Here is a 15,533-nt window from a genome sequence, read left to right on the forward strand (position 1 = left end):
AAAATGGCCGGAACGTTGGGAGAAGTGTATCTTTCTAAAAGGGGTCTATGCTGAAAAATAAAAAAAAACGTTTTTGAAAAAATGGTTTCTTCATTTCTAACACGGGTACTTATTGAACCGCCCTCGTACACCAAGATAAATGTGTCATGGGGCTAGTATAGCCAATAATTTTGCACCATTAAAATTGTTTAGTTGTTAAATTTTATATTTTAATTTAATATTGCTGAAAATATTTAGTCTTAATTAATTTGAATTTCCTGCAGTGTCTGAAATAATTCACCGAAACACGAGAGAGCAGAGGAGGCATAGAGAAAACCCAGTCCCTCCAGGAATGGAGCCTCCTGGAGGCCTGGAAGGAATCCATGCACAGGATACTACCAATAATCCTGGGATGGAGTCCAGTACTTCCAGTGAAGGTCCCAATTGGATGTGCCCCACATGTACATTCCGCAACCACCCAGCCTTGGATAAGTGTGAGCAGTGTGAGATGCCTTGCATCATGCTAGGTATGGATACACAAATATCAGGCTAGGTTGGTTTGCATCATGCCCTGAGAAGTGATTCATTGTAGTGTCTGAAACTTCATACTATTGCCACCTTAACAGTGATATACCTGAAAGACTTGTTTGTCTTCTTCCTCCTAACATGCTACCAAATGTCTTGCACGCCAAGAGACATCCCAAGAAGTAGCAGGATCCACTGCATATTTGGATGGTCCATCTTGTTGAACTAGTTTCAGTGCTTCCATAACTATCCCTTGATTGATTCCTCAGTGGGCAGTATTTTATTTTTTACTGATCCTGTTATCTTTTAATATTTCTCACACATTTAAAAAAGGTGCTAACATATTTTGTATTGACCTAAACTTGAGCATGAAGAGTTCTATTTTATCAATGTTGTTATTTTTGAGTATTTATTGTTAAAGATCTTTTTAGCAGATTAGTATCAAGTGAGGACTCTTATTTTGATGCATAAATAAAGTCTTCCTCACTGAGAAAATATTATGGAAAAAAGTTTGCAGTTGTGATAATATGCCTGTGCTACCTCTCACCCTTTCACTCTAAAGTGTTTTGCTACTAAAACATTCTTAAATTAAGTGTGTCCTGTTTTGTTTCCATGTTTTTAAATGTATCACACTTATGAAAAGGAACATTTGTTTCTAATTTTTCTAAATTTGTGTCACAATATTTAAAATAAATCTTGAAAATAGCCATGCTTTGCACAATAATTAATGTCAAAGGCATGCATTACCAAACTAATTGGAAAGTCTCCTCCATTCTCCATCTTTGTGATGCTTTCTTAAAGTAATGCCTTTGTTGGTGAAGAATCAATGGAGCTAATCACTTTAGATCCCAAGAAGTGATTCAAATTTCCAAGACCACGTACCATACTTCCCGACCCATAACATAAAATGACATTAGACACATCCTGCTTTTTTAGGTTAGAATTTAAGAAAATACTGGGATCAGACATAAAAGAATCAAAGTATTTTGTATCCATCATAGAATTCCAGAAATTCATCATCATTGCTGCTAAACCATTTCCGCAGTATTTTTCCCTGGGGCTGTCACACTCCTCTTGCATTATGTCATCTTCACTTCCATGTTGTGCATTGCTAATTTACAATTTTAAAAGCATATCATGATAGTCTTTGTATCTTTTACTTTTAACTTCAATCAGGACTCTTTCAATCGCAAACACTAGAAATTGATCTTTGTGGAGCACTTTAAGTGAGTACGACACCTGTCAGATGGGACGTTAAACTGTGGACCCCTTGGTGCCTTTCGACAAGAGTAGGGTAATGCCAATGCTGGGTTTCTCTCCACCCTTCCTTTCCTGTCCATCCCTAATGGTGCAAATGATCTTAGCTGTCATTTGCCTCCCCTAAAAACTACTAGTACTAGAAATCGATGGCTGCTTCATTCTTCCTGTCAGTATGACATCAGATGGTGCCTTATAACCTTTCTTTCGTATTCAAGTGGCATATTTCATACCAGCCTGGTTTCAGTGGGAGCCTAGACCAAAATTTGTAATAGAGATAACCATTTTCTATGAAGTAAAAAAAAGTGCATCTTATGGGCACGGAAATATGGTATGTATAATTGGGGATGTGTAGAGCACTGGGCTACTGGCCCAATCCAATGTGTAGAGCACTGGGCTACTGGCTGGAGGTCCCAAATTTGATTCTGGGAATCTGCGGGAGGCACAGGGAAAGGAACTGGCCAGTGGGGGCCCAGGATCAGGGGGGGCCAGTTCCTTTTCCTGTGTTTCATATATTTGTTGAGTACTACTAATGAAGGAACATTGTATGTTAATTTTTAAAAGCTGGCCAACATGGATTCTGAATAATTTTTGCAGTTAATTTTCATGCATAAAGAATAATGAGATTCACCTGCCAAACTTCATTCCCCAGAAGCTGTTATTTTATGTTATACTGATGATAATAGTCTCACATTTTGAAAATATTAATTGGAGGTGCCATGTACCAGTACATGTAATATTTTAACAAACTAAACTGGCTATTTCTGAAATCTTGGAAGAAACTCAATGTGCTGTCCTTACTCTATCAAATACTAAATAATAAAACCCCTCAGTATTTTGCTAATGACTTCAATAGCCTTGATAGAATACATAAAGTAAATACCAGAGGTAATCATAAACTCATTATCCCTCATTGCAGAACAACTACATGTAACCAGTCATTTGCAGTAACAGCTTGTTGTCAGTGGAATTAGCTATCATCCATTAGATGTGGAGGTATCTTTTAATTGGAGAAGAACGAGTTGATTTTAAATTCTTGAACATTATTTTTTTACTTCCTCTTTGTGGCAATCTGTAAGCTACTAAAGTTATGAATAAGTTTTTTATAACCTTAGCTTTGTTTTTTAAATGTAGCCGTGATATTTTTAAAACTGAAATGAAATTAGTGTAGGGAGATCGAAATAGTGCACTGACTAACATACTGGGTTGACACCCAAAGGGCCCGGTTCAAATCATTGAGATGGCAGATCATTTTCAGTGGTATCCCGATCCCTACTTGAAGTGTTTTGTGGAGAGCACTTTGAGGGAGCACACCATCTGTCGGATGGGATGTTAAGCTGCATATCCCTTGGTGCCTTTCGTAAAGAGTAGGCTAATGTCGATGCAGGGTATCTCTCCACCCTTCCTTCTTTCCTATTTTGCCCTAATGACACAAATGACCTCAGCTGTTGGTCGCCTCCTATTAGTCAACTACTACTACTATGAAATGGGTATTTTAGGTTTTTTAAATTTAATATACTATTAACTGTATAGTGCATTGTCATTTTAAAGTGCATTGAACTTCTTAATGCTTTAAAATTTTTTGGTGGCCAAATTCCATAGCATTTATAAATTATTTGCATGGAATTGAAGGGAAAATAGTTTTAACAATTGAGTGAATTTTTTGAACTGATAGTATCACAAGCACTTTGAGATCATCAGGGATAGAGGTTGTGGCCAAACAGGGTAGAAAATAAATAAGAACAAACTCAAGGGTAAGAAATTCCAGCTCTTTCTATTCTTCTGTATTAATTTAATAGCATCCGTTAAAGAATTGAGTTTACCTTGTGTTATGTTATCTTTGGATTATGGGATGATGATTCCTAAAACTCTGATTCATACAAACATTTAATACAAAGATTACAGTATAGCTGCTAAACCTTTCAAACTGGATCTTACGAGTAAGTAGTGCAGTAGCTCAAAATTTGGTTAAAGACTCACATCTAGCTGGCAGAAAGACTGACAGCTAGATACCAGGCTGTTGGTAGTCTGAATTGTGCATCTCCACTTAGCAGCATGTTGCATAACATCTTTTCTCCCTATATCAACCTACAGCTTCACCCATGAAACACTGTTACACTTACAAAAGTATACATATATGCATTGAAAATGTTAAATCTGGATTTAATTTTGTCTTATCATGTATAAACATTATTCCAGCAAAACTGTTTGGTGATGTCAATACATGAGCATTCAATCTCAATTCATATTTTTTGAAGTTCATGAAAGTAAAAGTTCATTATTGTATCATAAGATTGACAAAAACATGCAAAATATTCTCTTATCATTCACCTCACTAGCATTAGCATGGTGGAATGACCAGTACTCTATCCACTTATCGCACTATAATCATTGCTAAAATCAGGCTTACGGCAGTGAATTTCAAGAATATCTTAAAAATTTCCTTTATTTCATGATGTGCTTGGTCACATTTTTCTCTTTACAGCCACTGTGAATTTTTTTGGATTGACAGATTAAGTGGTGCCAAAATTGTGAAAGTCATAAGAACACACTTTGTATAAAAATGTAGAAAACCCAAGTAACTTTTAACTTAGCCAAATTGTTTAGATTTGGTGGCATTCTAATGGCGGCCCCCTTATCCTAATAAGGTTAAGGTGGAGGACATGTTCATTACCATCCAAGGAAAATCTGAGCTAGTTAATGGACAAACAAAAAGATTATTTACATTGTACAAAATTGAGCTTGAAAATAGAATTGTTGGACCCTTACAGAATCTTAAATAAAATTTCATGACACACTTCCTTGGATTTAAGATTAAGACTTTCTGGGATTTCTTCTGCAGGGATCCATTTTTTTGTGAGAATGGATTCACGGGGAAGAAATGAATCTTCAATTGCTACACTTGTGGAATCATTTACAAAGAGTTGACAATTGACCAGAGAATTGTAAATGTCCTTAATAAATGGAAGTGGATAATGACAACTTAATAAACTGGTTCAGAGTAACCTTAAAATCAACATACGCAATGACCTCCTCCATTTTTCTTGAGAATACATTATAGGAGATGTTCAATGGAACTGAGTTTTTATTTTAAACTTGACAGAGAAACATCTCTTAGCATATTATAAGTTTAGATTCTCTGAGTAAAATTGATAAAATGTTCAATTCACAATGCATACGTAACTATATCATCTAGTAAAGCAGGCCTTCTCAATTTTATTTATCTGTAGTGGCATATCAGTTGGCTCATTTTTCCCAGCCTGTGGGTGATTAGCTTTCAACCTCAGTTCACAACTTATAAAGACTTTATATCGTCATGGAAGTTCATTGCCAATCAGCTGGGATATACCCCATTCCATGTAACAGGGTGGTCACTAAGTCAAGAAAATCAGGGGTTTGAATGGGTGGTTGGGGTGGGAGGAGAATATGGGTTTTACATCGCTAACCTTGAATTGTTCGCTATACTCATTGCTGCAATTTTAGGGATTTGATTGTATGCATGTAGTTTTCATTTAGTATATTACATTATATGAGGCATAATAATATCTGTGAAATTGTTGTCTAGCATAATTTAAGTCATTCTCCTTATCTGATTTGGAAGGTAATAATACACTGTCATTATTTTCTCTCACAGAGGGCAGTCAAACCCAGGATATCCACATTCACGTGACTCATCACAACTTTCCTATACGAAGTAAGAAAGTTCATAATATTTCACCCTTGTTTGTATAGAGAGAGAGAATTTGTTTGATTAAGGAAAATCAAAATAATATGCAATTTATCTTTTTGTATGTTCCATGAATGAATAGCATTATAGTGAGCACATGTGCATTAAACACTAATTTAATAATATAGTATTGAATGAATACCACTATTTTGATTTTTTTATCTCATGATATCATTAAAAATTTTATTGTTTTATGTTTGTTTGCTCAAAAATAATGAGTGCATTTTAACACATTGATGTCCATGTGAGTAGTGGCTTTGAATTACATTTGTGACCTTCTTTCTGCAAAAACTTCCTCGTGTGAAATGCTCCAGTAAATTCTTACAGCATGCATATTGTTTCCACAGAGGGTACCATAGGGAAGTCCATGTGTTGCCCAGTGGGATTATTTGGTTCCCAACTTTCTGGGACTGGACTTGTGGGGAATCCATAGAACATCATGCAATATTCTCCTTCAGGCATGAATGTTAAATTCTGGCCAGTCCCAAGGAAGATTATCTCAAGAATGAAACAGAACACTCCTTGGGTCAATGAGGTTCATTGGTCAGCACAGAACTCCCAAAGTTAACTTATGGGCACCCCAGGTCATGGTGTGCTGGCTAATATTAAAATAAAATGCAACAATTTCAGAGTGTAAAAATTATTAGTCTTGACTAGGATAAGGTGAATAATTTTTACACTCTGAAATTGTTGCCCTGTAATGCACATTTAGCAGATGATTCCGTTATAAGTTACTGTCGTGGCATCTTCAGCAGTTTCTTGGAATTTGATAATAGAGAATGGTCTACTGGAGGGGAAAATGATGAGAATGTTATAGGCAGAGGTCCCCAAACTGCCCCCTACCAAAGTTTACATGTGGCCGTTGAACTTGTTAGATATCATATATAGGTGTCCCTCAGCCTAAGCTGGTTTACCAGCTTTAGATACTATTTTATTGCTAATACAGAACAGGAAAATGCAGTATAACTCTTTAGATATGCTATCATTTCTCATTCTTGAATAATGTCATCATTACAACATTGGAGCCTTACTTGAATATTTTCAGTCACTGTGTTTCTAATATCAAAATATTAAATTAGGATATTCATGACTTTTGACTATGATTTTATTTATTGTAAATATCAATCCCCATATCATGAAAGAGAGAAAAATAGTGCTAGTTGATAATACTAGAGGTATATGATTTCTCAGGGGGAGAAATGACTAAAAGTTCTTAGCTGCTTTGATCATTGAATAGAAATCACCTGTGTTTAATCTTGTATTATTAAACTGTGTGCTTAATAATAATATCTAATCAAAAACCAATAATGAAGCCAACCCCAACCACAAAGCTTTGGAAAAACTTTGGTCACATAGCTTGTCATTGTCGGGGTTTTGGTTATCTCTTCGACCTGTTAATCACTTTGCTTTCATTAAAGAAACGGTGTATCTGAATTGTGTGTGTAAAAGTATTTTAAGTGTCAGGAGTACGTATTGAGTAGGAATTCAATGCAGAAGGGGTATGTAATGGGTCAGCTCTGTGAACGTTTAGCAATGGTAAAAGAATTTTTTGCAAAAGAAATTATTCTTGCTTAGGTGTAATATAGATTAACTGATAATTCATGAGGGAATGTAACATATATATTTTTAATAGGTATCCAAGTTTTAAATTTTAGGTAAAATTTGTATGCAGACTACAGTTATCAAATCCAATGTTAGTTTCATATGAGGTGCCTGACAATTCCGATTTCCTTCACCCTTAGAATGACAGAATTCCCTTTAGCTAGCAGTTAATAAATTTTACTGGCTAGAAGCAACACAGCTTCATGTTTTCTTAGTCACCAAAAATAAATGATTTTGAAGCCCCCTGGCTGTATTAAATTTCAACAAAGGAAATACACTGGCCCTGTAAATAAGAAAGGATTGCATTTTATGTATATGTGTATATATGTATGTATGTATATATATATATATATATATATATATATATATATATATATATATATCGATTATGTGGAAGCACTCACATAAGATATATAATATTTGAACTGCACAATACAGGGTCCACCCAAAAGTGGTAGGACTGATTTTTTTACAAGAATTTTATTGACAATATACTTACATCGACTTAATAATCTTCAAAGTATGCTCCTTGAGCGGCTACACACTTAGTATAACGTTGCTCCCATTCCCCGTACGCCCGCTGGAAATTTTCTTTGGGGATGCCGTTGATGACCCTCGTCGAAGCCTCTTGAACGGCCTTTATCGAGTCAAAACGTCGTCCCTTGAGCTGTCTTTTCATCAGGGGGAAGAAGAAGAAGTTCGGTGGTGCCAGATCGGGAGAATAGGGCGGGTGCGGAAACGTGGCAACGCCGTATTTGGCCAGGAGCTGTCTGACGACGAGCACGCCATGGCACGGCATCTTGGCGCACACCTTGCGCATGGCCAAATCCTGTGAAATAATGCGTTGGACCTTGGATGCAGACAGACCCAACTGATCTGCAATTTCTTCACTGGTTAAGCATCGGTCTGTGTTCAGCAGTGTCCTCGCTCTGTCCACATTCGTGTCGGTTCTTGCCGTCGAAGGCCGTCCGGAGCGATGGTCGTCTTCAACGAGCTCCCTACCCTCTTTAAACAACTTGTGCCACTCAAATACTGTGGAACGGCTTAAGGCAGTGTCCCCATAAGCTTGCTTGATCATATCGAGGGTCTCAGTTGCTGTCTTCCCGAGTTTCGCACAAAACTTCACGGAATAACGTTGCTCTAAATTCAGATTCATTTTGTTTTTCGACGCGGTCAAAAAACTTGCTTCACTAAAAACGGTGTCCTCACTCAACGACAGTCCGCAAGCGACTGAGGTTGGTGTCGGTCTGTTGCTAAGAGCCCCCTCCACCTTACCCTGCCAACCAGACCCCCCTCCACCGCTCCGTTCGCGCCAGAGAAAATCAGTCCTACCACTTTTGGGTGCGACCCTGTAGAATTCACATATAAATTAAATAACACATAATAGCACTCGCATTTCAAAAAGTTTTAACATTTGGCCCTCGCTTAGGCCTTCCTCAGGTCAGACTGAATATAAATATATATATATATATATATATAATATATATATATATATATATATATATATATATATATATATATATATATATATATATATATATATATATATATATATATATATATTCATATACATAAATACTTATGCATATATATTTTTCTATTCACATGGAAATTGGTGACATATAAGACCAACAGATCTCAGTGGAAATTGGGTTGCCTCGATAACTCAAGTGATTAGAGCATCCGTCCAGCAAGGGAAACGATCCGGTTGTTCAAGTCCCAGTCAAGGAAATATTTTTACGCTTGTGATCTCTCTGATTCCGCCTTTGCAGAATCTCAATTTGTATTTCTAAAAATATCATATACTTGCTACATTGTACCCTCTGCCCACTTTTTACACAGGCCAATGCACCATGCGCCTCAAAATCGTCAACAACAGATCATTCTATAGCCCTTCCTCCCCAACCACCTCCCTCTCCATCCCCAGTACCTACAGGGAAAATTTCAATAATTCCGACAAAGTATACTTTATTTCCTTCCTCCGAGCAAACAGCCACAAAAATCCTATCAGGGACTGCAGAATTAATTTGCATTTGGCATTTTAAAACCTGCATTCACCCTCACTTCCCCGGGGGGGATTAAACTGTTCTCATTCGCTGACCCAAATCACCGATTACTAACGTACCTCTGGTTAACCTTTTCCACAGTATGCCCTTGTTTCCTTATTTTCCTGGCGATGTCTCCTTGTACTCTGCTAAAGTAGGCTTGGACCACTGAAATATTAAAGTGAGGTTTTTTCATTTTTATTTTTTTCTCTTGTCTCCTCATCCATTTCATGTTTGGTGGGTGAAATAGCTCCCGAATTCCATCTCCTGGCCAAAGAATCAGGACATCTGGTTGCATAAAACACCCGTAGATTTCAGTGTAATTTAGGTTTCATCAATAGCTTATTTGGTCACAGTGTCAGACCGGTAAGACTATGATCCAATGTTCTAGTCCCTGTGGGAGGAGGTAAGGTATGAAAGGGGATGGCAGTGTAGTGTTTATATATATATATATATATATATATATATATATATATATATATATATATATATATATATATATATATATATATATATATACAGGGTTCGTTCGGAAAATAAGTGTACTGATTTTTTCCCGCCGCTCCAGGCGCGCCCAGCACCGCTCTGACGGGCTGCGATTGGAGGGGGGTATGTTGGCAAGCGACGCTGAAAAAGGCAGTCGGCTCTGAGCTGTGGTGTAGTGAGGAGCTCTGTTAACGCGAACCTCCACGCTCGACCCACGTCACGGAACGCGATGCCGAAGTTTTTGGAGCAGCGTTATTCCATCAAATTTGCGGTAAAGCTTGGGAAATCGTCTACCGAAACTGTCGGTATGATTAACCAGTCTTACGGGGAGTCAGCCATGTCCAGAAACATGATCTTTCGGTGGCACAAGATGTTCGTGGAGGGCAGAGAAGAGGTCGACGACGAACCACGGCCTGGACGCCCATCAACGACACTCATCGACGAGAATGTGCGAAAAGTTCGCGATGTACTGAACTCTGATCGTCGTCTTAGTGTTCGGATGATAGCAGAGCAGTGTAATGTGCCAAAAACAATAGTGCACGAGATTATTAGGGAGCAATTACAGATGCGAAAAATTTGTGCAAAGTTGGTGCCGAAAGTGCTGAGTGATGATCAAAGACTCAATCGTTTGGAAATCGCGACACAACTTGCGAATCACTGCAAAAATGATCCACATTTTTTAGAGAACTGTTCTGTTCCCGAAGATAAAGAGGAGTTTGAAAGGAACGCGATACGGGACTTTGGACGCCGTCAAAGAGGCCGTGACGACGTGTCTTCGAGAGGTTCCCGATGATGCCTTCGCGGGAGCGTTCCAGGAATGGGAACGCCGCTGGAACTAGTGTATCGACTAACAAGGGTCCTATTTTGAGGAATATTAGCTTAAGATATGTAAAAGTGTAATAAATTTTTTTTCCTGAGCTCAGTACACTTATTTTCCGGACGAACCCTGTATATATATATATATATATATATATATATATATATATATATATATACAGGGTTCGTTATATATATATATATATATATATATATATATATATATATATATATAAACACTACACTGCCATCCCCTTTCATACCTTACCTCCTCCCACAGGGAATAGAACATTGGATCATAGTCTTACCGGTATATATATACACATCTATATACATATATATATATATATATATATATATATATATATATATATATATATATAAACCATAAACACAGTAATCAACCCGAAGGTCGGTTTAGTAAGTGATGAGAGATCACCCAGTACTAAGCCAGATGGCGTGTGAAATTCACACATCAGGGTAGGGGCACCAGTTGCTTTCCCTGTGCCGGTTATGGTTTCCCAGGAAGATCTGGTACCCGAAAAATCACATAACTTGGGTGGAGCTGCAGGTTCCCAGAGTGCCTTGCCCAGGAATCGAACCTGGGCCCCTCCGGTCAGCAGTCCAACCCTCTACCCCCTACCGATAGCGAGCAAGTACCGTGAGGGAAAGTTGAAAAGCACTTTGGAGAGTATAAATATATATATATACAAACAAATGTATCTATGTATGTATGTATGTATATATGTGGGTGTATATATGTGTTTGTGTGTATGTGTATATATATATATATGTATGTGTGTTTATGTGTGTTTATATATATATATATATATATATATGTGTGTGTATGTGTGTTTATATATATATATATATATATATATATATATATATATATATATATATATATATATATATATATATATATATATATGTATTCACAAGTTGTAATCGAAGAAAGACCGGACTGATTTTATTCTGCGCAAACCATTCATAGGATATCGAAACGAGACACACCGCAGCATCTAGCGACACATTTGAGACATAAAATATTTTTGTCCAATCATTGAATCAATGTTAGAGAAGTTGCTTAGGTCCTAAACGCATCAATTAGCTGGTGCCATTCAATTTTTACCAATGATTTGGGCATGACGTGGGTCGCCGCGAAATTCGTACCAAAATTTTTATATTTCAACCAAAAACAGCTACATTGCTAATAAGGTGTTGGACTCTATCCATGACACCCAAATTTGCTCCAGAGGGTCATAACTGGTGACGAATCATGCATGGGTCTATGGTTATGACGTGGAAACTAAAGCTCAATTATCCCAATGGAAGCTGCAGCATGAGCGGCGACTGAAAAAAGCGTGCCAAGTTCAGTTGAATGTTAAAGTTTTTCTTACAGTTATCTTCGATTACAGAGGCTTGGTGCATCATGAGTTCTTGCCACAGGCTAGAATGGTAATTTAGGAATATTGCCTGCATGATATGCTAAATTTGCTTGAAGCAATCGACCACAAACTACCGGATTTGTGGAAGAACAAAATTGGCATTTTGCACCATGACAATGCCCCTGCTTACACATCGTTGCTTGTGTGGGAAATTTTGGCCAAAAACAGCACACTAATGATGCTGCAGTCACCGTATTCCTCAGATCTGACCCCCAGTGATTTTTTCTTGTTCCCGAAATTGAAGAGGCCCATGAAAGGACGTTGCTACGATACCATGGACGTGAAAAAGCGTTGGCACAAGTGTATAATAATCAATGGGGATAACTTTGAAAGGGACAAAATAGATATTCAGGATTAAATAAATAATTTTTGAAAAAACACAAAATCGTGATAATTTTTGAACAGACCTCGTACATGGTTGATCAGGAAGTTAGGAAGCAGGGAATCCAGATAAACCAAGAAGAGGTGGTTTACTGCTCGTGGAATGTTACTTTGTCGAAGTTGAGGAAGAATAGGAATTTGGGAGAACACATGATTAATATTCCTCTTGGTGATTTGAACTGAATTGTCTGTTGTGTCGATTAGTACTCCTAAACACTTAAGTTGCTTAGTAGAAATTAACTGATGTATCTTTATCTTAACTTTAATGCCCAGAGTATCTTTTAACCAAGTAGATCCAGTAAACCACAAATTTTATAATTTTGATAACACAACCAATTGGCTAAGTAACTGTTACTCTTCATATCAACTTTATTTTTGATTTAATTGTGCAATCATTGGCCCATTTTTGCAAACTTCCTGGACTGAGGGGATGGATTACCCATTGAAAAATGTGTAAATGCATAGGATTCTTTCCCTTATTGCATCTCACAGAATTTCCAGTGGGCGTTTTGGATCTGCAGTTGTTAGAAAGTGCTTTCAAGATCTCTTTTGAATAGATAACTAGGTTATAATGGGTTGTTAGCAAAGGCCTTAACTGAATGTAATAGAGAGAATTTGGGCATTATATAACACTTAGTCCAGGGTGATAGATACCCGAAATCATCTCAGTATACTTCATGCCTTCATTCTATCCAACATTCCAATCCTATTCCTTCCCCTTCCTCATTTGCCTAACATTCTCCCCTCTACCACAGTCTTCAGCATCCCACTGCCAATCAATATGCTTTGCATCCATTTTACCTGTGTCCTTGTAATTTCTGTCAACAATCCACTCTCCTCCCCCACCATACCTAGGACTTCATCATATGTTTTCCTTCCTATCCACTTCATCTCCTCCATCTTTCTCCCTCCCCCCCCCACATTTTAAAACTCTCTAGTCTCTAGTCTAGAAAATATAGGTCTATCATCTTGCTTTAGTGACCATATTTCGACTCTGTACACAACTATACTCCGTATGAAAGTTGTCACCAGCCTTTTCTTAACATCCTTACTCAATATCCCTGTCATCAATTCTCTCTGACTTAGGAAAACTTCTTTGCATTTCAGGAGTTGAGTATTGGAGTACTGATCAGAGGGCCTGGGTTTGATTCCTCGGATAAGCCTCTCTGGGTACCCTCAGCTTCACCTGAGCTGTGTGCTTTTTTGTAGCAGCCCTTTCTGGGAAACCATAGGGGGCACAGAGAAAAGAACTGGCCCCCCTATGGCATTCAATTTATGCATGGTAGAACTACCTATGCAAGAATAATTATCTTTGCATAATTAATAAATTAAATACATGAGGGCTATTTCATGAGACTATGTAGTGTATTCCTACTCAATGTCTACAATAGATAACCAGTGTACACATTTAAATTTCTGTTTTAAACACTCTTGATTGAAGTGTCATACTTTTCCATAACATAAGATATGACTCATTTGTGCATAGTCCTGTATTATATGCTAAACCAATAACTTAAAAAGAGTAAAGGTAAGCATTTTTTTTCCATTTGTGCATTGTTACTGTGTTTCATCATTAGCTTCTTCACTTATTTAATTGAATGTTCCGAGAAATTTGAAATCATACTTATGGTGCACCTAAAATGATTGAATTTCCATATTTGCAGGTGATTTAAGGTATTCTTCTCTGCCGGCTGATTACTCCTAATATTTTAAAAGTGTGCCATGCCAGTGTGATTCAAGTTGATGTGAGTAAAGAGCATCAAAAAGTGCTTTATTAATACATGGGTGAAGAGTTCCTAAGTGGTGGACTGTATCCATTTTTGTTTTCAAACTTAGAAAAAGGGGACTGATTTTAAATTCAGTCTTTGTTATCCAAAGTTATTAAAATCTACTCATTGTCAAGGAGTGTCTTATTTATTAAAAAATTATTCCTTGTGTATTTTATAATACCTGATAAAGGACTGTGGAATTGAAATGGAAATTTATGCTGGAGAACTTTAGCCAATCTCCCCTCAGACTCTCATTAACTCTTAACCAGAACAAGTACGGACTGCTTAAAGCTGGGTACAAACTCTCCATCTCTGGATTTGCAGCAGGTGCAATACTCCCTGGACACGTCGGGCTGTCAACCAATGGTCAGCTGCTCATGGTCCAGTTGCAGTCTTTGGCAGGGTAGTTGTCACATCATAAGTTCATGCACCCATTCACATTTCAAGCTGAGGTATTGGAGATACCTGTTATTGTAGTTATGCCATACAAATTATGTTGAGTGAGTTCATTTGCCAACTTTCATGGCAGTGTACCAATGTGTGCAACAATTCCACTCTCACTTGAATATGGTGAATGCAATTGGAATTGCCTGATTTGACTAATTTCAGTTGTGGCAAAGTATGAGGGCTGCTCAAAGCTAATTAATACCCTGACTTTAAAAGTTAAAAGTTTATGCACCAATTTTTAAGTCTAACATATTCTCAAATTTTACTAAACAATATGACATATTCTAAAATAAATACACCTTCATAGTATGGCAAATACATAGTTTGCATGCAATGATATGAGAGCTACTTCAACTTGAGTCTGAGGTGAATGCTGATTAAATCCTTGTTATTAAAGGTAATCTACCACGTAAGGTAAGTTCTAGATGGGCAGGAGCTACCAAAAATCATCTAGTGAGGTTATAATATTGTTAGGAATGAGTCTTTTCTCAAGAATGCTGGTCTGAAATGAATGATTAAGTTGAAGTGTTTCCAAAAAACTCAGCATTTATTCCGTGTTCTATGTAAAAGATTTATTTCAAACTCAGCCCTCTGGTAATCTCATTATATATTTATAGAAGGGAATAACCCTTTTACCATTCTCTTATTTAAATGCCCCCTGTTTCTTGCTGCTTGCATTTAATATTATTTAACTGTGGGTGGTTAGCTATCCCTAGTCGCCCACCTCTCATGCTCAACTTCTCACCAGCCTTTCTATTTGAGTTCTCTTCCTCTTCACTTAACCAAGTGACTAGTAACTCCTTGACCAAGTAATTACCCATCCAGCAGTAGAGGTGGTCCCTTACACTTTCAAAATATTTTTTCACAGATTTCAACTTGCCAAAAGTTCATATCATTGGAAATAACTAGTCCTGCTTGGAAATTTCTGATAAAAAATGTGATTTCTGAATTATAAATAGTTGTGAGACACATGAAGGCTGGTAAGACATGTGTATTTTTCTATTGTGGGGAAGCCTTAAGTTTTTGAATATTGATTAGATTTTGATGAGGA

At 37.2% G+C, this 15,533-nt stretch overlaps 1 protein-coding gene across 3 annotated transcripts in view; it reads left to right on the plus strand.

The window, feature by feature from the left end:
• The window catches only part of LOC139689366 (TGF-beta-activated kinase 1 and MAP3K7-binding protein 3-like), a 132,426-nt gene extending 118,258 nt beyond the window's left edge, over positions 1-14,168 (plus strand). For all 3 annotated transcript variants that reach the window (XM_071586447.1, XM_071586445.1, XM_071586448.1), the window contains 3 exons: positions 264-506; positions 5,396-5,455; positions 13,931-14,168. In XM_071586447.1, coding sequence (XP_071442548.1) covers positions 264-506; positions 5,396-5,455; positions 13,931-13,971 — 344 coding nt within the window. In that variant the 3' untranslated portion in view covers positions 13,972-14,168. The remainder of the gene's footprint in view (positions 1-263; positions 507-5,395; positions 5,456-13,930) is intronic.
• Positions 14,169-15,533: the final 1,365 nt, after the last annotated feature.

The sequence above is a fragment of the Hetaerina americana genome, unplaced genomic scaffold (assembly GCF_022747635.1).
Source record: "Hetaerina americana unplaced genomic scaffold, ioHetAmer1.1.p SCAF_225, whole genome shotgun sequence".
In the NCBI taxonomy this organism is placed as follows: domain Eukaryota; kingdom Metazoa; phylum Arthropoda; class Insecta; order Odonata; family Calopterygidae; genus Hetaerina; species Hetaerina americana.